The sequence below is a fragment of the Octopus bimaculoides genome, chromosome 5, assembly GCF_001194135.2.
Source record: "Octopus bimaculoides isolate UCB-OBI-ISO-001 chromosome 5, ASM119413v2, whole genome shotgun sequence".
In the NCBI taxonomy this organism is placed as follows: Eukaryota; Metazoa; Mollusca; class Cephalopoda; order Octopoda; family Octopodidae; genus Octopus; species Octopus bimaculoides.
Window position 1 is genome coordinate 31,746,430 of NC_068985.1, and position 24,944 is coordinate 31,771,373.

The following is a 24,944-nucleotide window of genomic DNA, read 5'->3' on the forward strand; positions in this document are numbered from 1 at the left end:
ATGTATATATGTATATATATATATATGTGTGTGTGTGTGTATACATATATATATATATATACATATATGTGTATATATATATATATATATATTACGTATATATACATATATATATATATGTATATACATATATGTATATGTATGTATATATACATATATATATGTATATTCATATATATATATATGTAGGTAAATGGATATGAATGTATACAGATAGATAAGTACATAGGTAATATGAACATACATACACAAATGAAGACTGAAACACATGACCATATACACACATGCACACTTGACACAAGGACACATATGAAGACACACATCTCTACATAACAGAAGCAAATACATAGTCAGAAAAACCCTTACACAGACACACTTAGACATGCACACACAAGGAGACAGAGGTACACACACACACACACACACACAGGCAAACAAACACAAACACATGAATATGCAGAATACATACATACATATATATATATGCATACACACACACACACATACATGCATACACATATACATACATACATACATACATACATACATACGCACACTGACCCACACACAAGCACACAAACAAACAAAAAGAATACAGCTTGGATAACGAACAAAGTCAATGACTATTGAAAACGTTGCAAGACACAATGAAAATTTTAGAAAGAATAAATAAGTAAATGAGTGGGAACTGAACCAGTGAGTATGTGAAATAATAAGGCATTAAAAGAGGATGACTCTCCCCAGACACAACAAAACAAATTTATAATCTATTATAAAAGAAAAGCTATACTTAACAAAGTGATTACTTTAAGCATCTGAAAGCCAATGAAAAACAAGCCAAAAGAGTCATATGCTAGATTGACCTACATGTAAGGTGATTGTACACAAAAAGTACTTTGTTGAGAAGATGATTTATTCATGTTGTCCTGAGAATCTTTAGATTTTAATGTATTTGAATAAAATATGCAGAACATACATGGTCTGAGCCATAAGTGTCTGGACTGTTGCCATAGTAATGAAGCTAAAGCACACAGAGTAAAGCTACTTGACAAAGATTGACCTTGAACTCTGCTGTGCATGCACATGCACAATAAGTTTTAACGTTCAAGCTCATTTTTGCTGTTTACAACAGTGCTTGGAAGGAAGGTGTGTAGCATGTGATCATCACACTGACCATGACAAGAAGTAGAGCAGAGAATCTGCATCAAATTTTGCCAAAAGAGATTGAGTTGACCTCTCAGATCTTTTTTCAGTTATAGAAGAGTAAGAACAAGTATAGTTTAGAAATCTTATTGTTCTCAGTTGACCTACTTTAATTAGCAATGTTATAAAACCACAAGCAAATAGCTATCTGTTGCTTTTGATAACCCCATGCCAACCAAGAGCATTCAACCAGTCTCTAGTTAAAGAATAATGTGCGAGACTAGACTTATCACTCTCTCTAATTATAAAGGCACTATTACCCTTTCCCTCTTTCTAGCAGCACAGAGATGAAGCTAGCTCCTACACAGAATGAATCATGGAATCAGAATATATTTTACTGCAACAAACAAATAGTGTGTACACATGCAACTTGCTACAGTTGTATATGGTCATCTTAATAATGGCAACTTTTGTTTTTTCAACCATTTCTCTGCTGCATTATGATATTAAAACTTCATCATTGTTACAAATCTCTCCCACTGTATTGTACCTTGGGCAAGTGTATTCTGCCATAACCTTGGGTTAACCAAAGCCATATAGGAGAAATTTAGTAAATGGAACTTGAGTGGAAGACATTACAGAAGGGCCATTCCTGATCTCAGGGAGTTTATTAAATCCATTGATTATTAACAGTATAACATGGTACTAAATGCAAATGACCTTATTGTTAGCGAATAACTTCCTCCCTTCCAACTTCAGCCTTGGAGGCCTTGGAAAAAGTCATATCTAAGTCATGTAAGGAAAAAAATTAGTATAACTATCAAATGAAAACCAGCATTGAAAAGCAATTGATCATGATAAATGCAACGTATCAAATCTTTCCTGTAAGTTAATGCATAATTAGATACCAGTGATACAATATGTAATATAACTATCAAAACTATTTGTTGTATTAACTAATTTATATTACATTGGTTTTTGAGACTGATATTAAATAATAATTAATGTACATTAATATATTATACATACTGTATTTCCACTACACTTTGAATATCTTTTTATATTGTTTGGATAGCTGAATTGCTGTCTTTAATATAACTGGAATATATTTCTAATGAATACAACAATCTGCATGCTATCAGCTCAGTCTGTGATATCATTGTCATGCTAATGCCATTAGGACATTGCATACCATTTACATGCTTCTAGAGTAGGGTTGCTAGATTAGAAAATTAGATATACGGGACACTCTTAAAATCTCTCTGTGTATATATAAATTTATACATGCCTACACACCCAGAACAGTATATCATAGAAAAGTAGAGACATAAGTTAAAAACATAAAGCAAAAGTTGTGTTTCATATGGAGAACATGAAAAGAAACAAAACTGATAAACTTATATGCAAAATTTTCTTAACAGACCACACGAGAATTAAACTTGAACCTTTACCTTTAGTTATATTTCACTGATGATTTGGCTTTTGTTAACAGGTCCTTGTTTTCTAACACATGCCTATAAAATTCTTTACATTGACACTTAAGGTTTCATGTCCATTGTAAGATGGCTTCTACAGTAGCCACATCCAACTCATTTCGTTCTTTAGTCTACTGAACATTCATTTTTGAGAAGACACACTCAACATTAGCATTATGCACTGGTATGCTAAATAAGAACTGGCACAAAATTAACAACTCTTGGTATTGTTCTTGAAATTCAATCTGCTGAAGGATAGAAAACCATCTTTCATGGCACAGTTTGGTCTTCCATTCATCAGCAAGGAGTTTTTTAAATGCTGACCACTGACAGAAAAAAATGTTGTCAATTTTTATACCTTTGTTTTTTAACACTGGACAAGATGATTCTACATGTTCCCATGCTGGAAATGTATCTAATATGTAAAGTTATCAAAATTTTCAAAACACAAAACCCATTTCTCAAGATAAGTCAATGCAAGTGCTGTAGAAATTTCTTTTTCTCTTCAGATTTGACATCGTCATTATTAAGGCAATCCTTCACACTGAGAGGAATAAACTTTTCATTAATTCTTTCCTTTATAACTGCAACGAGTTCTTTTAAACAATCAAGCACTTCAATAATGCTGTTTTCTCTCTATTCTATCTTCATAATCCTGTTTCTAAAGACATATTGAAAACTATGAACAAGATATAAGTAGGCTTTGCTCAGCAGATTATTGAAGAATTCTACAAGAATTCACAATAAAAAAAATATTTCAGTGATTTAAATAACCTTAGGATTCTCTCAACTGCTCTCTTCAAAGAAAGTCAATGAGTTTTAGAATGTGAGAGAATTGAGGCATACTGCACACCAACAAACTCACAGAAATCTTCTCAGATTGAACAGTGTAAATACTAAAGTATGAAAACAATTTAACAATAATTACTTCAACATCAACAGAAAAAATATAAGCTGCAGTATGAGCAGCATTATGCAGAATATGGGCTGGACATTCAACACCTTCCATTGATTCGTTCATGCTTTCCTTGAATTTTGAATAGATATTATTTATGCCTATGCACATATGTCCACCAAAGTTAGTATCCGTGTTATCTCCATCAAAATCTATACATTTCTTCACGTCCAGTCCTAACTTGACAAGGCTCTCTCTGCAGAAGCTTGCTATTGTTTCTGAGGTCTCATTTGGGAGGAATCTTGCAATAACTTTATCAGCAAACCTTTCTCACATGAAAAACATTGCACAGTCAACGGGAAAATTTTCTCACTATTGTAATTACTTGCATCTATAGATATGCCATAAAAAGAAGAGTTATTTATATCTTTAACAATCTCTGCAATAGTGTATGGAGCCACAACATTCTTATTATTACAGCACATTTAGTCCTAACACTTGAAAATTTGCCTGCAATTTTGGAATAGTAGAACGTTTGTACAGTCATTTGAACTGAATGACTGATGATGATGAACAATATAAAATGCCATTACAACTTCTGCAGCTATTATTTTACTTTTTTCATCTGTGGTTTTCTTGATCAAGAAGTTTGTTATTTTACCAGCTTCTTTTGAAGTAGAGGCAATGCTACTTTTGTGCTTTGCTGTTTCTATGTGTTGCTTGATATCAGACTTCCCACCATGTTCAATACTGAAAGTGCAATTACATACACCACAGTTTGCTTCAAAACAGCTTCTGCCTTTGACAAATGTCCATTCGATGAAATATTCATCCTGAAATTTACACTTACGTTTTTGGCATCTGGGGATGGATGAATTAGTTTTTAAATTAGAAGAAAAAGTGGATCATGGCAAGTAGTAACAACACACTTTGTTGACAGTATCAAGTTGCAAACATGTCAGTTTTGTGTAAACTTCTAGCAACACTAGTTTCCTCGTTACATTTAGGTTATTTTCGTCAAGAGAATAGGAAAAAAGAAAGCAGTTACTTGTAAAGTTACAACTAAGAACCTTAAGAAGGTAGTAAAAATATATTTTTATTACGAGATTTGAAAATTAACTAGGACATTTTGGGTATCCCTGAAAGGTCAGTACGGGAATGGGGACAAAATTATCAAATATGGGACATGTCCCGTATATAAGGGACGTCTGGCAACCATATTCTAGAGGTATGGACTATTTAAGACGTTCCAATTCGTTGTATGGGACACGTTTGGTCGTGTGCTGCTTGGATGACGTTAGAGAATCTCAAACTGCTACAACATATATCCGAAAATTCAAATTTAATTACTGTTGTGGAAGTCTATAATTATTATCATAAATACACCATCTTTAAAATGTCAATCTAAACTAATAGACTGAATTATTTAAATTGTAAAATGTTAACATAATGTTCTAAACGCGATTGCATGCATTGATGGGAGATAACTAAAGATGGGAGATAACCAAGGATAAATACAGTCACAAATTTAAAGGGAGTCGACTAAATTATACCCAAATAAGTTACTGATATTTCATATTAGCGACTCTACAACAATAAAAAGGAAAGTCGATACTAGTGAGAATTGAACTTATAACCTAAAAGGTGCATAACTAAATATGAGAAGTTATTTTTCTGGCCCTCCACGATTTCTACCGTTCACCAGCCTTGACAGTTTAATATGGAGGGGAGAGCATTAGCTGACAGAAACAATAAGAGTGCTCAACACATTAATTTGAGATATTTAGTGTCGTCCCTTTAAATTCTGAACCAATATTGAGAATTTAAGTAAAATTACCACCATGGGAGATCATCAAATATTGTGTTTTATTTGTAATGCTTTTGAAAGGTTTAGTTGTGTACTTAAAAAGAGTAAGTACAAGTTTGTTTCTGTGATATGTGTAGTGATTGTATATTTGTGCTGCTGAAAGAAACTGTCATCTCATTTGAAGGATGTTTTCAATATCTCTAATTAGTTCTGAAAAACAAGCTGTTATTGAATTTCTGAAATTGAATACTATCAACCAACTCTTGACTTAAATGTACCACTTTATAATCATGTTAAAAAATATCTTTCAGAAAAATAACTGTAGTTACAGGCATAACTGATTACAATGATAGCATTGCAATTGTTATCATAGTGAGTGTAGTCAAAACTATTTTATAGACATCAGTAAGGAATTCAATCAAAACAAATTAAAACTATTCACTCACCATAGTTGCTGTAATAAATCTCTTCATCTCGTTTTTTCTTCCATTTATTAAAATAGGTTGCCAGAAAACTCTTTGCAAATATTAACAGTAAAACAACAACAAGTAAAATCCATCCATATTGCTCTAACAAAAATTTGGCTGAAATATAGAAACCAAATATAGCTTTTGATAATATTGGGAGAGAAATATAACCAAGAAAATACTTAAATATAAATTGACATTTGAAATATAAAGTATTAAGTTTTGAATATAATTAAAAACTAAAGAAACTTCAATAAATTTTCATACACCATTCAATATAGAACTGAACTGTAGGTGAGAGAAGTGGAGTAAGAGCCCAATCAGAAATACAGACAAATGAATCATTACAATGTTCCCTGGTGAGATGGTTGTAACAACTAAATTTAATTAATACTTAATATGTAAAAGAATAAACAGTAGCATTCCATTCTAAATGCTTTATGTGTGTTTAATTACATCTTCTTACATTCCATATACAAATTCTAAGATTGTTGACTTTGCTTTTCACCCCTCTTACTGTGGCTGATTAAATTGACTGCAACTCTTCTCCAAAATTTGAGTCTAAAATATATTTTCTTTCAGATTTAGTTGTTTTTTTTTTGTTTTTTTTTTCTTGTCTACTGATACAAGTGTTTTTACAGTTAAGCACTTTTTGAATTTCTAACCAGTCATCAATCAGTGTGATTAGAGAGATAACTGTTGGTTACACTGTGGCAAGCCTTCTGGAGATCCTTTTATATTCTGTGTAAAATCATGCTCAAGACCAACTGCTTAAACCTCACTTATGTGAAAAGTTATTGCATCAAGATCAATTAAAATTAATAATTGGGTAAATCCTATAGATTAATATACAGTGTAAAGAATTCTTCCATCATAAAGCAGATTGTATCACATTGGGAATTACTAAAAGAAAACTATTAATCTTCGTTTTTCTATCTGGTTTGCAAGATTCTTTATGTGAATTCGTGTGTTGAAACAAATTTTGCTGTGTCTAGGGAGAGTCATTATGCCATTATAATTAACACATACACACTGGTTCAGTTCCACTCTTTTTCTTTATCATTAGTCAATTGATTAAATATCCAACTAACTAATTTGTTTGTCAAAGTTGTTTCATTGCTACTTGCAATCTTTTCAATGACTCAGCCCATTATAAAGGCTGTGTTTGTCTGTTGGATATTTAACTAATTGACTAATAATAAGAAAAAGAGTGGAATTGAACCAGTGTGTGTGTATTAATTATATTGGCATAATGACTCTCTCTGGACAAAACTATTAAAGTTTTTCCAAAAGGTAAAAGAAAATATCTTTACTTAAACAACTACAAACATATTAATACAGATATTCTTCATATTGTTCTAAAAAAAAACTTTAAGTTCTTTTCAATATCAATAATGTGTTGTGAAATTCCAACATTTTTAAAAACAAAAAAACATGTAATAAACACAAAGTGTATCCAATAAATACAATATGTATATACAAAAATAGAAACAAAATGAAGCATTCAAATTATAATATATATTTTCTAATCAGAGCACAGTGGTACTACATGTAAGAGCAATATTGAATACCAGTCTAATGCCATATATGTAAAGAAATAATGTCACTTTTATGAATTCTTTTTTTAAACTTTACAGCAGTTACTATCAGATTGGATTTAAAGACTGATACATCACATATAATTCTTTTCATCTTAATACTGTAAGGCAAGTATTTAAATTAGATCAAAACAGTGTACAGTATGAAAATCCTAAGGGGAATTTTTTAAAGAATTCTTTCCATAAAGCAAAGAAGTGCTATAACATAAAAATCTATTCAAGCACTGATTATGACTAAGAGCTCCATATAAGAAAACAATTAGTATAGACTATGTAAAAGGGTTAAGGTAGACTTGTACTATTCTAAAACATAAATGGATGTAATTATCATTGATTATTTAAAACACAGCAGCTACGTTGGGAAAAGTAAAAAAAAAATTTTTTAAACTCTGAATATTTTTCATAAAGATAGGTGCCAGCATGGCTGTGTGTTTTAGAAGCTCACTTTACAACCGTGTGATGCTGGGTTCAGTCCCACTGCATAGCACCTTGAGCGAGTGTTTTCTACTATAGTCTGGACTGACCATTGCTTTGTAAGTGAATTTGTTGGATGAAACTGTGTGGAAACCCGCCATTTCTCAACCACATGACAACTAGTGTTGGGTTTTTATGTCTCTGTAACACTTAGCAGTTCAGCAAAGGGATCCAATAGAATAAGTACCATACTTAAAAAAATTTACTGGGGTCGATTTGTTCAACTTAATTCTTCAAGGTAGTATACCCCAGCACAGTTGCCGTCCAATGACTGCTAAAAGATAATGCATTTCCCTCCCAGCTAGGATGGTATATGAAGTGTACAAAATAAAATTTACCTTTTTTCCCCATATATAGTAACTAGATTTAGTAAACAATCTTTGTCACTTAATTATGGTATATAAAATGTGAATAATGAATATGACAGTGGAGGCGCAATGGCCCAGTGGTTAGGGCAGCGGACTCGCGGTCATAGGATTGCGGTTTCGATTCACAGACTGAATCGAAACCTAAAGCTCCTCAAGGCTCTTTCACCACAACTTTCTCTCACTCTTACTTCCTGTTTCTGTTGTGTCACGCTGGGTATACGTTAAGGGTATACGAGGCTGTTCCGTTGATCCCTCGACGTCGTAAGCGACGGAGTGCCAACAACAACAAATGAATATGACAAGCCAACATGCAAAGAGGGCAGATGCAGATAAAAAACAGATTCATTTGAATATGTTATTGGAGGTGCTCTTTCAGTTAGTCTGCACTTTGTTTTTATTTATGTCGCAAATGGTTACGAGCCATATCTGATGGCGAGAGCGACAAGGAAGGAGTGTCGGTGACCCAGACCAGAACAAATATCACGTGGAACTTCACTCAAACAATACCCGTTCTACAGTTTTCGTGTTGATGTTTACATCCTTCGCCGACGTACATCGGTGAAAGACATTGCCTCACGACAAGCGTCTGTGTCTTTCTGGGTTTTTTTTTTGGGGGGGGGTCTTTTACATTTATGATTACATTTTCCACTATATCTTTTCTTTAAGACTGATGTGTATAATTTGAGGGAGGTTTGACAGTTATTTCTAATGGGTGTAGTGACTCCTGTAAAATCATAACCTAAAATAAGACGTTGTAAGGAATAACACATCACAAAGTACAGCTAAGATTACACAACGGCCTTTCTGATGAACTAAACTAAAATTTAATAAAAATGTTGAAAGCTTCCTATTTTATTTGTGAATGTCCGATGATGAAATATTATAGATTTGCCTTACTTTCATTTTGTTGGGGAACAAGTGAGCGAAGACAAATAGAGTATTTTAACTATGGACCTGAAATATATTGAGCTTAAAGTTATTTAATTGATAAAAGAAAAAGAAATTATGAAAAAGTAAACTTAGGCATGTTACTGTTAGTTACTTAGTCCCATGGTAACCCTCACCGAGCAGACAGACGATTAAAGACACTCCAATCGTGACCATCGTCCTCTTAGATATGTAGGATTTTTGTGTCCATTGTGCCCTTTCCCTTCTTCAGACAGTCGGGTGTAAGTGAATATAATTTGGCTGTTGTTTTCAGCATATCCTGTGACCGCATAGAAGTTTCCTCGTTGTTTGATGTCGTGTCATAATCACAGTCAACATTGTTTTGAAATTTGTATGATTCCTAATAATTCTCACTACAGATACATATATAAAATATTTTTACAAGAAGAATTACAAAAGTAATTGTACTAACCCGCTTCGAAAAAACTCAAAAGAAAAGCTGGGTCCTTATTGACAATATTTTCCGGTTCTTCTTCTGCGATAACGTTTTCCACGTCCGCTTCTTCCATATTGGATTACCATATGTGAATTACGTGACTTTAGTGGTTTAAGAGTGACTTCCCCTTACTCAACAAAACGCGGTTATTAATGTTTAAAGTTACAAGATTTGGTAGAGTCGTTGCCCGAAACATTAGCATTTACCTCATCTGCCACACACGAAAGCAACCTTATCTGATAATCTTACCATGCTTCCACTGCATCTCTTATGCATCCATAGGTTACACTTGGTGCAGCGAATGGAATTACATCCCACTCCTTTCCTACATGTTGAACATGGCTATTTGCCAGCCAGAATGAGAGTCTCGCTAACACCAACTTCAGTCTTAGCTAAGTTAACTTTAAGGCCCTTTAATTCCAGGTTTTGCTTCCAAACCCAGAACTTCTTCTCCACTTCTGCTTCAGATTCTGCAATAAGAGAGCAAGATCATCAGCATATAGTAGTTTCCATGGGCATCCACTATGAAGATGGCATCTGAGGTACTTCTCCCAAGAACAAAACCAAACTGCATCTCATCTAGTTTAATTCTATTCCTAGTTAGTTGAGATATAACTCTCTCTGTAATTTTCATGACCTGATCCAGCAGTTTGATACCTCTGTAATTGTTTCTATCTAAGGCATCATCTTTACCCTTGTAGCAGTTGACTATAGTACTGCTACACCAGTCTTTGGGGATGATGCCTTCCTGAATAACCTGATTAACTATGCGAGTGACTAGGCTGTATTCCACACTACCTGATATTTTAATCATCTCAGCAGGGGTTTTCCTAGTCTTTTCTTAATTGCCTTATTTATTATACTACTGTCCACTCTGATGGCTGGTCCCTTAATTGGTTCAATATTTGAAAGACTTTCCTTCCCCCAATCATTCTCCACATTTAACAACCTTTCATAATGGCATCTCTATGCATCTTTCTTCTCCGAGTCATTATGTGAACAGGTCTTCCCATACCATCATCCATTCACACACATTTTTCACCTACCACGTCTCTGTTCTCTCTGATACACTGCTTTGCAATCCTGAACACCTCAAACCTCTAATCCTCACATTACATAACATTGGCAAACTTCTTACCTTCTGCTATTCTTTTTGCTATGTAAACCTGTCACCTAGCCTCCCTTCTAGCTCTCTGATATAATGCTTTGCTTCCACTGTTTTTCCAGTCTTTCTAGGTCTGTCTCTTTGCTTTTGTAGCACTGTCCACCTCCTTATTCCACCACCAAGTCATCCTTGGCCTTGCTGGGACTTTACATCAACCACAGATTTGGTCAAGAACGCCCAATAAATTGTCCCACAGTAACTTCCAGTTGTCCTCTAAGCTATATGTCCCCTCCTCCTTCTCCTCCTCCTCCTCCTCCTCTTGCTCCTTTCTATCCTCAGAAATCTCCAGTAGAATGTCTCTAAATTTTTGTTGGCTTGCTGGGTCTTTAAGCTTCTATAATCTTTTCCAGCATGGTTTGTCTTTGAGTCTTTCTAGCCCTAATTCTGAAGTCACTAACTAGTAGCCTATGTTGGAGTGTACACTCCCCACCTGGAAAAGATTTTGCATTTGTGAGCATCTGCCTGTCTCCTTACCTGGTGAGGAGGTAATCAACCTGGCTTTTATTCCCACCAAACTAATAAGTAATTAAGTGGTCAGCTGGCTTTCTAAAGTTAGTGTTGCAAATCATAAGATCATTTGCATCACAGAACTCAAGTAGCCTTGTACCTTCCTCATTCCTGGTACCAAAGCCACAACCACTATGCACACCATGGAATTCACGGGAATGTTACCCAACATGTCAATTAAAGTTGCAGGCCACAATAATGAAGTCTCTGTCGTTTGTGATTGAGGTAGTCTGCAAAAGGACCTCATATGTTGGTCCTTTAGATCATCAGCCAACCCAGCCTGTGGCGCATAGGCAGAGATAAATGTAATTGTTAATCTATCTATGATAAGTTTCAACTTAATAACCCTATCACACACTCTGGCTACCTCAATTACCTTACCTATCCACTTTTCCACTAAGAGTATGCCTACACCACCCACTCCATCACTCCTGCCTACCCAGAAGAATTTAAACCTCTGTTTCTTACCCATGAGGAATCTAGCAAAGGCTCCTTTCCATTTCACTTCTTGCATACTACATACATCGACATGATGACACTCTATCATTCCAACAATCTCAACAGATCTCCCCTTCATTGTGCCAATGTTGATGTTTGCAGCCCTAAAATTGTACACTTGGGAAGGACAAGGGGAAGGTAATCGCTGAGGGGCTTTTGTTTGTGTTTGAAAAGATCTGAGTAAACATTTGCTAGGTAGTTTAGTGTACATCATGAATTTGATTCAATGAAGTATAATTTTTCGCTCCCTCCCATACAGCATCCAGATTAAGGGCCAGCAAAGAGAGGTGGGCAAGAAGGGCATGAAGTAGCCTTATATATATGTATACACACTTTGCCACAGCATATATTCAATTCAATGAAGTACAATTTCCTCACTCCCATACAGCATTCAGATTAGACCCAGTAAAAAGAGGTGTAAGAAGGGCATGAAAGTAGTCATATATATCCATTTATACATATGCAGAATTACTAAGCTAATACACACATATATTGTATATATCTACATATACAAACACTACACAGCATGGTATGACTCTCACATATTCATATATACAAACACATACACACACTTATACACACACACACACCCATACATCTACACATCTGCACACATCCATATACCCACACATACACCTGTGAACATGTAGTACACACACAGGTACACATAAATGTAAATATATACTCATAATCATATACATATATACTCATAAACACATACACCCATACTAACACATATAGATAATGTTATATAAGTACATAGAGACACTTTGCATAAGTACATAGAGACACTTATATGGTAAGCTGACAGGCACATGCACTCAAAGTCATGTACATTTATAAATAAACAGTTACAGGCATAACGTTTTTGCAAGATGGACACTGTTTATAACTTATGTTAATATTTAGAACTTTTACTATAATTATTATCAATATACCCTAAGCTACATAATATTATAGATTAACATTTCAAGCTATATATTATCGTATAAATGTAGAAGCATATGAAAAACCATATTGTCCTTTTCTAACATAAAACTTGTCTAATCAGTATAATATACAGGATGCTGTACAGGAGAGAAACATTAAGCAGTAATTACATGAAATAAACTAAAACAAGATTAAAAAACTTTACTTCTGTTTTCACTTCCAAGCTTTATTGTTAATAATAATTTGAAATGGAACACAACCATTCTAGGAAAAGAAAACAAAGCAGAATCAAAAATCAGACTTATGTTGTGGCTTGATTCTACAAGAAAATGTTATGCTTGCCTTAGTGATTTATTTGGACAGCTTGTGTGATCATGTGTAGATGAAAGAGCAGGAGAAAGAGAGAATAAGTAAATGAATATGAGTCTCCTTTGCGATGGTTGATTTGTAAGTTAGTAGCAGTTTGGGTGTTGTTAACAGTTCCTTTTGGCAGGTCTGGTTGATGAACAACAACTGATATTGAATTTAGCTTCACATAATACATGACTCTATCCACCATTCTCCTCTGTCTGTCTCTCTGTGAGTATGTCCATCTGAACCCCCCTATCTGTCCTTTGATCTTGTTTTTATAAAGTATGTTTAGTTTAATCAAAGCTTGACTAATTTGTAATCAACAACTTTTGATTCATCAGTAGGAGATATATTTAAGAATTTACAAAAAATTTACAATTATGCGTGTGTGCATGTGTGTGTGTGTGTGTATGTGTATGATCAGTAGTTCATATATCTGAAAAAGAAACATGTCTAAAACATTAGAGCAGTAATATATTTAGAAGGTTGATTGTTATGGCTGGTCAGAGAGTGACCATTGGTTTCACACCTATAAAGTGCTTAGCTGTATAGGTAACTCATTAGACTCAAATGGCTGGAGGCACATAATCTCTCTACAATTGGCAGGAGGAAGCGTCATAGTCAGTTAGTTTTGTAAACAAAAAATATATCCAGAAAACAAAAAATATATCCCTGCAGGTGGGATAGGGTTTTCTCCCTTACATCGGTTCCAACTTGTGAAGGTTTACAATGTTGGTGGCATGTTCCTATTTGGTAAATGGGGAATTTCAAGCTTGCAACAGGAAACGTCTCTGACGAGGACACTGACTAAGCACTCCTTTTCTGGAGTTCAAAAAGGCCCCCAAGTTTTTCGGGATTCTTTTGCTCCTGTTGATTTATGACCTTCAATTGTTCGAGAAACCTCCATTTAATTATATATGGCATGCCCTCCTCCCTTAAATGCCATAAGCGGCTGACCAGGGATGTTATGTTGTGGCAATCCACTATGCAAAAGGAAGACCTGTGGTTGCTCAAACACTGCTTAAGGAGGCTGCCTATAGAACCAACATATTCCCCTGTCTGTGCATTGTTTGTGTTACAGCCATTGTTGTTGCTTTTGTTAACTCTACTGCTGTTGCTACTGGACCCAATGTAGGCCCTATCACCATTGTTTTTGTTGCTGCATTGTTTTGAGTTCAGTCCCACTGTATGGCACATTGACTCAGTGACTTCTACAATAGCTTCAGGCTGACCAAAGCCTTATGAGTGGATTTGGTAGATGGAAAATGAAAAGAATCGTGTGTGTGTGTGTGTGTGTGTGTGTGTGTGTGTGTGTGTGTGTGTGTGTGTGTTTCCCCACCTCCATTGCTTGACAACCCATGTTGGTTTCTTTACAGACCAGTAACATAATAGCTCAACTGGGGTTGATTCATTTAACTAAAATTCTTCAAGGTGGTGCTCCTGCATGACCACAGTCTAATGGTTGAAACAAGTAAAAGATGAAATGTGGCTATAAGTTAGTGAGGTTGTAAAGAGCTGGTGAAAGAAGGTTTATTTATCAGATTCATGACCTTTGTCAAGTGGAAAGGCAATTGAAAATGATTGATAAGAACAATGTATATCATCAGACTTTAGAAGGAAGGAATATAATTTAAAGGTAACATATTGGGAGATAGAGTTTGTGGGTAATGAGAAATGTGTGTGATCATCATGAAAGACTTCAGAAACTCTGGGATCTAACAGTTGTTGGAAAATGTGATGGTTTTAGCTATGTTGTGTATGTGTAATAAGCAAATAGTGGTATGTGGATATCTTTTGGTTAATGCAGGAGTAAGTCAGATTCAAAAATAAAAAGAGAAAATCCCATATAAGTGCAGACATGGTTGTGAAGTTAAGAAGCTCACTTTGCAACCATGTGGCTTTGAGTTCAGTCCTACACAGCATCTTGAGCAAGTGTCTTCTACTATAGCCCCAGGCCAACCAATGCCTCATGAGTGAATTTGACTGATGGATTGGTATATATGTATAGGTATATGTGTGTGTATGTTTGTGTTTGTGTTTGTTCCCCTTATCACCACTTGACAATGGGAGTTGGTTTGTTTACATTCCCATAACTTAGAAGTTTCAGCAAAAGAGGCCAACAGAATAAGTATAAGACTTTAAAAATAATTAGTATTGGCCAATTTGATTGACTAAACCCTTGAAAGTAGTGCCCCAGTGTGGTTACAGTCCAATGAATGAAACAAGTAAAAGATAAAAGATAAAGATATTATTCCAAAATTTTTGTTGTTTTTTAATCAAATAATGTTCTTTAAACAAGAAGCTAGTTCCTCAATCTGGAAGATGGCATTCTAATTAAAACAAATTGTCTATTTCATTACTTAAAAAATGCTCTTATTTGGACACAATTGTTCACATAAAGAACATATTAATCACTTATTATTCATTTCATACTCTGAAGGTGGTGCTCCAACATGACCTTAACTCAGCTGACAAAAACAAACTGACGAACTGTAAGAGAGGATTCAATTTTGGTTACAAATTCTGGTACAAGGCTATTCATTTCAGAGAAGGGATATGTCAATTACATCAAACCCAGTGCTCAACTGGTTTTTATTTAATTGACCACAAAGGGATTTAAGGCAAAGTTAACCTCAGCGGAATTTGAACTCAAAACATAGAGAAATGCCGCTAAACATTTTGCCCAGCATGCTAATGATTCTACCAGCTCACTACCTTGAGAGGTTACAATATTAATGTTGTAAACTACCAATGGTGAGCCCCGAGATTCATTGGTTAAATAGCCAACTCTTAAAATGTTCATCTTTATGCAGCTGTAACTAAGGCAGAATTCATTTCTGTTCAATTTATATGTGTGAGACTATTTGAAATCAACATTTCAAGGTAATGGGATATTCATAACTTATATAATGCTAATTGTGGAAGTGTGTGGCTTAGTGGTTAGGGTGTTGGACTAATGAGCACAAGATTGTGGTTTTGATTCCTGGACAATGAAATGCATTGTGCTCTTGAGCAAAACCCTTCATTTCATGTTGCCCCCATCCTCTCAGCTGACAAAAATGAGTAATCCTGTGATGAACCAACATCCCACCCAGTGAGGAGTACATACATCTGTGCATCAAAGTTAACTTTACTTTTCATCCTTTCAGGGTCGATAAAATAAGTTCCATTTGAACATTGAGGTCAATATAATCAACTTACCTCATCCCCTGAAAATGCTTAGCAACATTTCATCTGGTTCTTTATGCTTTTAGTTTAAACTCCTCTGAGATCCCTTTGCCTTTCATCTTTACCAGCTAAACACTGGGGTTGACTAGTCCTCTCCCCCAAATTTCAGTCCTTGTGCCTATAGAAGACTCTTTTTTTTCTTTTCCCCCTCTCTCTTACTGTTGTATACTATGTATACTTCCCTTCTTTTATTGTATACTATGTTTACTTTTCTTTCTTTTTATCATTCCATTATTTGTAAACCCCAACACTTTATGTCTGTCTTTGTATTGTCCACCTCGTACTTCACCCTGGTGGCAAATAAAAGAAATCATTATTATTATTTTTATCTAAATTGTTGTTGTTATTGTTCTGCTTCTGCTTTGTCATTATTATCAGTCCTAATCTCCTGTCACCATCACTACCATTTTGTCATCACAGTCGTTGTTATTGACTTTGTCATCATCATCATCATCATCATCATCATCATCATCATCAGTCATAGCAGCACTACCACATTTCTTTAATAAAATTTGTTTTCCATCTAGCATTGAATAGTAACATAACTCTGCTTAATTTTTCATCTTCTCAATCATTTCATCAGTAATCACTTGGTTTTTTTATTGTCCTACAGAGTTTCTTGTTTTAACTATTCATCATTTACTCTTCACTACTTTCAACTAGAATTTTAACCTTCAGCTTTGTTAAAACTGTTGACCTCTGCCTTAAGTATTTATAACTTTCTTGATAATGAAATATATTTTTCTCATTTGTTCATTTATTTAGATATCTCAATCTTATCATGGTTACATAATACTGTATAAATGACTTACCTTAAAAAAAATTTACCATATTTGCATAAATTAAGAGATATATGTAAACGTGAATAATAATGTTTCAAAGGTCATTTCAAGCATTTACCCTCTTGTATTTATATTAATCAGTAAAAGAAGAGTCCTGTAAGAGATTATACACGTTTTCTGTTTAAACATTATTTGGTAACATTTATCATTAAAAAAAAAAATTATGGCTGACCCTCTTCCTCGCAAAATGGAAGCTCTTGTGAAAACATCTGAGAAAGAATCATTTGAATTTAAAACTTTAGATTTACCAGAACCTGTCGGGGATGAAGCACTCATAAAAATTGAAGTTGCATCACTGTGTGGATCAGATATTAATTTATACAAGTAAGTTTTTGCTGAAATGAAAATATTTTACTAATATAACTTCATATCATTTTCAAAATCAATCTGCTATTTTTATTGTTTATTTTTTATTTTGTTTTGTTTTTGTTTTTATAAGGCTATATATTCAAAATAATGTATATCAACTTTTATATACTCTTTGAAATAACATTGTCACAAAATAAGATATTTCCTATTTGTCATCATTGTCTTCTTCTTCTTCTTCATTGTCATTATCATCATCATCTTCATCTTTTCCACCATTATCAGTGCTCTTGCCATGGGCATCATCTTACATTTAAGGGAGCATTACAAATTGCAATGGAATCTTCAAACAACACTAGAATCTTTACTATTCTTTAAACACTGTTCACACACACACACACACACACACACACACACACACACACACACACACACACACACATACAAATATACATACACACACATGCATTCATGCACACACACTCACATGTGCAAAAACACATGGGTTCAACATTCATATGCACACAAGCAAACATATTTCATATTCAATATCAAAGAAATTACAATCTGTATTTTGGAAAGATAGTCAAAATTAAAATGGAACGGAATAATACAAGAAAATTATTATTTTTCCATGAGAGGATTTTTATGGACTTAGAGAAAGAAAAATACTAAAATTATATTAATTCTATGACCTCATCCATAATTTCCCAACAGCTTTTCCATATATTGGTTTTTAACTTTAGCACAGGACCAACAATTTTGGGGGTGCAGGTAAGTCAATTACATTGACCTCAGTGCTCAACTATTATTTATTTTATCAACCCCAAAAGGATGGAAAGCAAAGTCTACCTCAGTGGAATTTGAACTCAGAATATAAAGATGGATGAACTGTCAATAAACATTTTGCCTGGTGTGGTAACAATTCTGCCAGCTCAGTATTTTAACTTTTCTACACATTAAGTATAAGCTTGACTGTGTGATAAGAGACTTGCTTCCCAATCATGTGGTTTTGGGTTCTGTCCCCTGCATAGCAAACTTGAGCAGGTGTCTTCTACTTTAGCCCTGGGCTGACCAATGCCTTGCAAATGGATTTGGTAGACAGAAACTAAAAGAAGCCGGCGAGCTGGCAGAAACGTTAGCATGCCGCGCGAAATGCTTAGCGGTATTTCGTCTGCCACTACATTCTGAGTTCAAATTCTGCCGAGGTCAACTTTGCCTTTCATCCTTTCGGGGTCGATTAAATAAGTCCCAGTTACACACTGGGGTCAATATAATCGACTTAATCCGTTTGTCCTTGTTTGTCCCCTCTGTGTGTAGCTCCTTGTGGGCAATAAAGAAATAAGAAACTGAAAGAAGCCTGTTGTGTGTGTGTACGCACACGCGTGTGTGTGTGCACGTGCATGCGTGTGTGTGTGTGAGAGAGAGAGAGAGAAAGAGTATGCGTGTGTGCTTTGACAACCAGTTTTGGTGTATTTACATCTTGTTATTTAGTAGTTCAGCAAATATTAAGTACTTGAAGCAATTTGTTCCACTAAACCCTTCAAGGCAATACCCCAGCATGGCCACAATCCAATGACTGAAAGAAGTAAAAGATAAGAGATATTCTTTCACAAATTTGTATTATATTGAAATTTGTATTATAGTAAAAGAGATTATATAGGCTATGATTAATTTATCTTCTGACTGTATAAAGATGTCTGAACATTCTATATTCTCATTGCCATTCAAACCACAAGGCCTTATTTATGCTCTCTTGGCAGAATTTGAAATTCCCTATAGATTAGATATTAGAAAAGGTAATTGAAAATATTTTTTGAAATGCAACTTCCAATGTGTTAAGCTTCCATTTATTTTTCATGATATTTCTCCTGTATTTGAACATTGATGTCCTGCATACTTTTTACCCTTGAAATTATAGTCCAAAACTGGAATTGTCAAATATCCCATTAGTGTTTTTAATATAAGGCTTACTCTTCTCCTCTTATATCTTGCTATTTGTTAGCCAATAGATTTCTGCTTGATTTTGATCCAAAGGTTTTCGTTGTTCACACTTTCAGGATATTTTAATGGTTGAGATATTCCTTAGGCATCTGTTCATAAATGTTTGGAGCTTTCAAAGGATATTTGCATTCATTTGCCATATTTTGGAATCATATAGCAGGACAGATTTAATGTTACTAAAGAAAATTCTCAGTTTAATAAGTTTGGACAGAATCTTTGCCTTCCAAACATGCTTTATGAATTTGAAGGACATGACTTACTTTTCCAAATCTCACTTCAATGTCCTCCTCTACACTTCCAGTTGCAGATATAATGCTTCTTAGATATAAGAAACATTTCACTTCATTCAACATATGGTTTTTCAATCATTATTGAGCCAAAATTTGCTAAATCACCTCTCTTGTATTTCTTTGAAAGAGGTGATGCAACAAATCTTCATATTTTTACATTTAAATTTTTACATTTACAATATTAATTTTATTGTTATTAATGTCAGTTATGTTTCAGCTTTGAAGAACGCAGGGCTGAAGTATTTCCTGACTCTGAAGAGACATCTTAATCTTTATTATACTAGTTTGGCAATGTTATAAGTGTGGGAATATCATGAGTGATCTTCAAATTGTGAGGTTTGGGATTTACAGTGATTTGTGAATTTTAATTGTATCATAAATATTATTTTAATATTATTATTATTGTTATTATTATGATGACGATAATGATGATGATGATGATGATGATGATGATGATGATGATGATGATGATGATGATGTTGATCTTGTTGTTGTTGCTGCTGTTGTTGCTGTTGTTGTTGTTGTTAAAAACTAACACTGAACACATTGTGCCGCAAACAGAACAGAACTCTGCACAGTTGCACTGCAGGCAAATAACAGCAATCGAGACAATCAAAGTCACGGGATCAAAACTAAAATCACAACATTCCCTGCCCCCAAGAAAAAAGAACAAATTAACCAACAAAATGCAAAATACAAACATAACCATGAGCCAATCACAACATAATAATGAGGCATTTCATAAGCGTAACACATCATCAATCATGAATTTAACCTATCAGGAACTTTTTTGTTCTGGATGAATGCCAGTGCAAAGTAGTTTGAGGTTCTGGTTCTTGAGCTGGTGTAGGTGGGACAGAATCAGTCATGGTATCTGAAAAACCACCACGGTGTTCATGCACTTGAATAGGATTAGTGTCAGCAACATCAGTTTGATCCTTATTTGACTGATACTCCTCAGTCATTTTGCCAGTGAACACTGAATCACTAATGGACACAGTACTTTCACATCCATCTGGGTACTGCAACCTCTCGTGGTTAGGGTTAATTTGTACCAGTTGGGCTTCATCTAATAACGGATCATACTTATTGTGTACATGTCATTTAACAAACACTTTGTCAGGTCCTTGAATTAGCCAAGTAGGAATGGAAACACTACACGTAGAATGTCTAGGAAATTTAAAGAATCTCTCATGCGGAGTTTCAATAGTTGCCGTGCATAATAATGAACGTTGCAAATGTAAAACTTCTGGAACCATGACTTCCCACTGAGAAACTGGTAAATTTCTGCTACGTAAGGCCAATTTAATGTAATTCCATATTACTCCATTATACCTTTCACATTGAGCATTTCCATGAGGATTGTACTCAGTAGAATGAGTAATCGCTATACCCCTATCATACAGAAATTGTTTAGCATTATCACTATGAATAACAGCAGGAAATCCGAAGAAAAGATTAAACAAAACCTTCAAATTACTAATAACAGAATGAGCACTAGTATCAGTACATGGAAAAATAAATGAAAAATGTGAATACTCATCCACAAGAGTCAAAAAATAATGGTTCTTTGACACTTAAGATAGGGGTCCTTTAAAACCAACACTCAATCTTTCAAAAGCTTAAGTAGATTTAATTACTGATGAAACAGATGTTTTAGTAAAGTGAGGCTTCACCTCACAACATATTACACAATTGTTAGTTATACGCTTTACATCATCTACAGAGTATGGTAAATTCTTAACTTTAATATAATAACACAATCGTGTAATCCCAGGATGACATACCACTGTATGAACACGGTACGGTTCATTATCAGTTGTAGATGCACAATAGGTACGTGATGAAGCATCAGATGCAACATAAAACTTATCTTAATGGTAAATGATATCAAATTTATACTGGGCTAGTTCAATTCGCCAATGCGTAATCTTTTCGTTTTTAGGTTTACTGCGCTTTTGACAATTAAACATAAAAGCAACACTGTTTTGATTATTTATTAGTGTGAAGTTATGTCCAAGAAGAAAATGAGACCATTTCCTCACAGATTCCACAATCCCTGTCACCTCTTTTTCAATACAAGAATAACGACGCTCACTTGAGTTGAGGGTTCTTGAAAAAAATGCAACTGGCTTTCCATTTTCATGCAAAATGCCAGATATAATTGCCTTCAATGTGTCTGTTTCTATTGAGAAAGGAAGGCTTTCATCAATCACTTTTAAGGTAGCATTTGCTAAATCATCTCATAAAGTTTTTAAACTTGACAAAGCTTGTTCACTCAAAGGAAAATATTTTGTATCAACCAACGATTTTATCTTGTCAGAGAATTTTGGAATCCATTTGGAATAATACGCAAATAGACCAACAATTTGACTCAATGCTTTGTGGGTAATAGGAATAGGTAGTTCTAGTAAGGGTTTTACCTGGTCAGGGTCAGGTTTCAAGTTACCATTTTGAATTTCATAGCCAAGCAATCAAATCAGTGTAGTGCTGTAAATGCATTTGACATCATTAAAAGTTAAATTACAGTCTTTAGCAACTTGAAGAAAATGTTTTAAATTTTGATCAGCAACAATTGGAAAGTAATAAGTTGCATATGAATTTTTGGGTATCCAATGACTATTTACAAGAATGTTGGGTATTAACAAAATTACATGTGTGCAGAGAAACAGCTATGTTTGTACATGTAAGGGGAATAGATTATTCAGAAATACATATCAAATGAGGATAGGCTGTACCTTTGGCTGAGAAAAACAAAACAAATGCAAAAGGAAGTTGTTAGGACATGTCTGAGGATGCCAAGCTTTACAGAAGAGATGAGGTACAAGAATTTTGTCTAAAACATTGGTGATGATTACAGAGGTGGTGGTGTTACTGTGCTGGTGGTATTTGTACCATTAAACTGTTTAATCAGAATTTTTAAGATATATTTTTATAAATATAACAAATAAAGCTATTTTATATTCAGTAGACAATGTATAATTTTATTTATTCATTTATTTTTTTTATTTCTTTAGGTGGAATGAAGTTGCAAAACTCCTAGCCAACATTCCATTTACTCCAGGTCATGAATGTGCTGGTACTGTAGTGAAATGTGGCCCATCATCCACAGTCATCATAGGCCAACGTGTCACTGTAGAGAACCATTTTTTTTGTGATCACTGCTACCAATGTAAACATGGGTTACAAGGTATCTGTAAGAACATGGGGCAATATGGTCATGGAAACAAAACAATTTATGGAGGATGCTCCCAATACAGCATTGTACCTTCAAAATATTTATACTGTTTAAAGACTAATATATGTAAATATAAAATTATCTTATTTTTGTTTACTCTTTTACTTGTTTCAGTCATTTGACTGCGGCCATGCTGGAGCACCGCCTTTAGTCGAGCAGATCGACCCCAGGACTTATTCTTTGGAAGCCTAGTACTTATTCTATCGATCTCTTTTGCTGAACCGCTAAGTTACGGAGACGTAAACACACCACCATCGGTTGTCAAGCAATGGTGGGGGGGGACACACAGACATGCAAACACACATACATACATATATATACATATATATACGACGGGCTTCTTTCAGTTTCCGTCTACCAAATCCACTCACAAGGCTTTGGTCAGCCCGAGGCTATAGTAGAAGACACTTGCCCAAGGTGCCACGCAGTGGGACTGAACCCGGAACCATGTGGTTGGTAAGCAAGCTACTTACCACACAGCCACTCCTGCGCCTAGAAACTCTTATTCTTTTATACATTTCAGCCCTGGTGAACTTCATAATCTAGTTGGTGATAAGAGAACTAATGAAGATATTGTATTCATATAGTGCATTAGTCCTCAACCTTTTGTAGCTCAGTGCACCCTTTCACTGAACGATCTTTTATAAATGGCTCCTCCCCATGTTTTACCAAAAAAAAGAAAAAGGCAAAAAAAACACCAAATAGTTGATTGTTTTAATCAAACATAAAAAAATTTTGCACTAAGATTTATAGTCTATATTTCTTATGCATTCTAACCCAGTATATGCTTCCTTTTTATTAGGTCATCACGTATGATATTTTGTAGTAAGGTATATGGTAAACTTTGACAGCTGCTCATTTTGCGCCATTATTATATTTTGACAATCTTTATTTCTTGTTAGGAATCTGACACATCTATTTCTTTATTCTAACTCATTTTGTGCTTTATAAAGTATTTATAAATCGTTTTTTGCTATTTTTGTTTAGAGATGGATAAGTCGGAAATTTGTACACTTTTGAAATATGAGTTCTTTCTTGGAAATACAGCATCACAGACAGCTCAGAATATTAATGGAGTGTTTCATTCTAATGTTATTACACAGCAGACAGTATCAAATTGGTTTGCAAAATTTTGTTCTGATAACTTTGACCTCACAAATAGGAAAAAAATTTAATTTCGATGATGCTGTAAAACAGGTCTTCCAAGATTTCACTGACTCTAGATTGCCAGGCTTTTACAGTTCCAGGCTGGACAAGCTACCGCTGAAATGGAAAAAGTGTATTGACAATATGGGTGCATACTTTGATGAATAAAACTATTCCTTGTGTTTATACAACATTAGCAAACTTATTTTCTTTTCTACAAATTTCATACTTGACAACCTAATAGATATTTGTCGAGATTAATGCTCTTTATGCTAAATTTTAATGAAAATTACAAAAGAATGTGAAGTTTGATATAATTATATTATATTGGCCCTAGTCATATTATCAGTTATATTTCTGCTCACTGATAATACAATGTCCTATTTGTATCCTAATGCCAACAAAGATTTTTTTTATTGTAAATTCTTTTTACTATTCAGCTTTCCTTGAGGCTACACTTTTAGAGCCACTTGGAGTGTCTCATCAAGCAATAGAATCTTTAGAAGTGCAAAATGAAGATGTTTTGATTATTGGATGTGGAGCAATTGGTTTATTAGCAACATCTGTGGCAAAAGCTCTTGGTGCCAACAGGTAAAATTTATTATCATTCAACCATGGTAGTAATTGAATATATTCTTAAGTCCACCATTTCATCAATCGCAGCAGCTTCCAAGCTTCACCACTAATTCAGTTCTCAACTAAATTGCAAACTGGTAACAGCTTTAAAGAGAACATCCCCTCAGCTACACTTTGGCATAAATAGTTTGAGATTTGGTTCAGTAGAAAAAGGTTACATCAAAATATCTGCAACCTCAGGGGGGGGGGGCA

General features: G+C 34.4%; 2 protein-coding genes across 2 annotated transcripts in view; one reads left to right on the forward strand and one right to left on the reverse strand.

The window, feature by feature from the left end:
• Positions 1-9,725, reverse strand: part of LOC106867874 (selenoprotein S) — a 216,684-nt gene extending 206,959 nt beyond the window's left edge. The window contains exons 1-2 of the mRNA XM_014912934.2: positions 9,588-9,725; positions 5,767-5,904 (exon numbers count right to left, since the gene is read on the reverse strand). Of these exons, the coding sequence (XP_014768420.1) occupies positions 5,767-5,904; positions 9,588-9,684 (235 nt within the window). The 5' untranslated portion in view covers positions 9,685-9,725. The remainder of the gene's footprint in view (positions 1-5,766; positions 5,905-9,587) is intronic.
• A 7,459-nt stretch (positions 9,726-17,184) lies between these two features.
• The window catches only part of LOC106867877 (L-threonine 3-dehydrogenase), a 15,930-nt gene continuing 8,170 nt past the window's right edge, over positions 17,185-24,944 (forward strand). Inside the window, exons 1-3 of the mRNA XM_014912935.2 lie at positions 17,185-17,456; positions 22,750-23,036; positions 24,557-24,707. Coding sequence (XP_014768421.1) covers positions 17,296-17,456; positions 22,750-23,036; positions 24,557-24,707 — 599 coding nt within the window. The 5' untranslated portion in view covers positions 17,185-17,295. The remainder of the gene's footprint in view (positions 17,457-22,749; positions 23,037-24,556; positions 24,708-24,944) is intronic.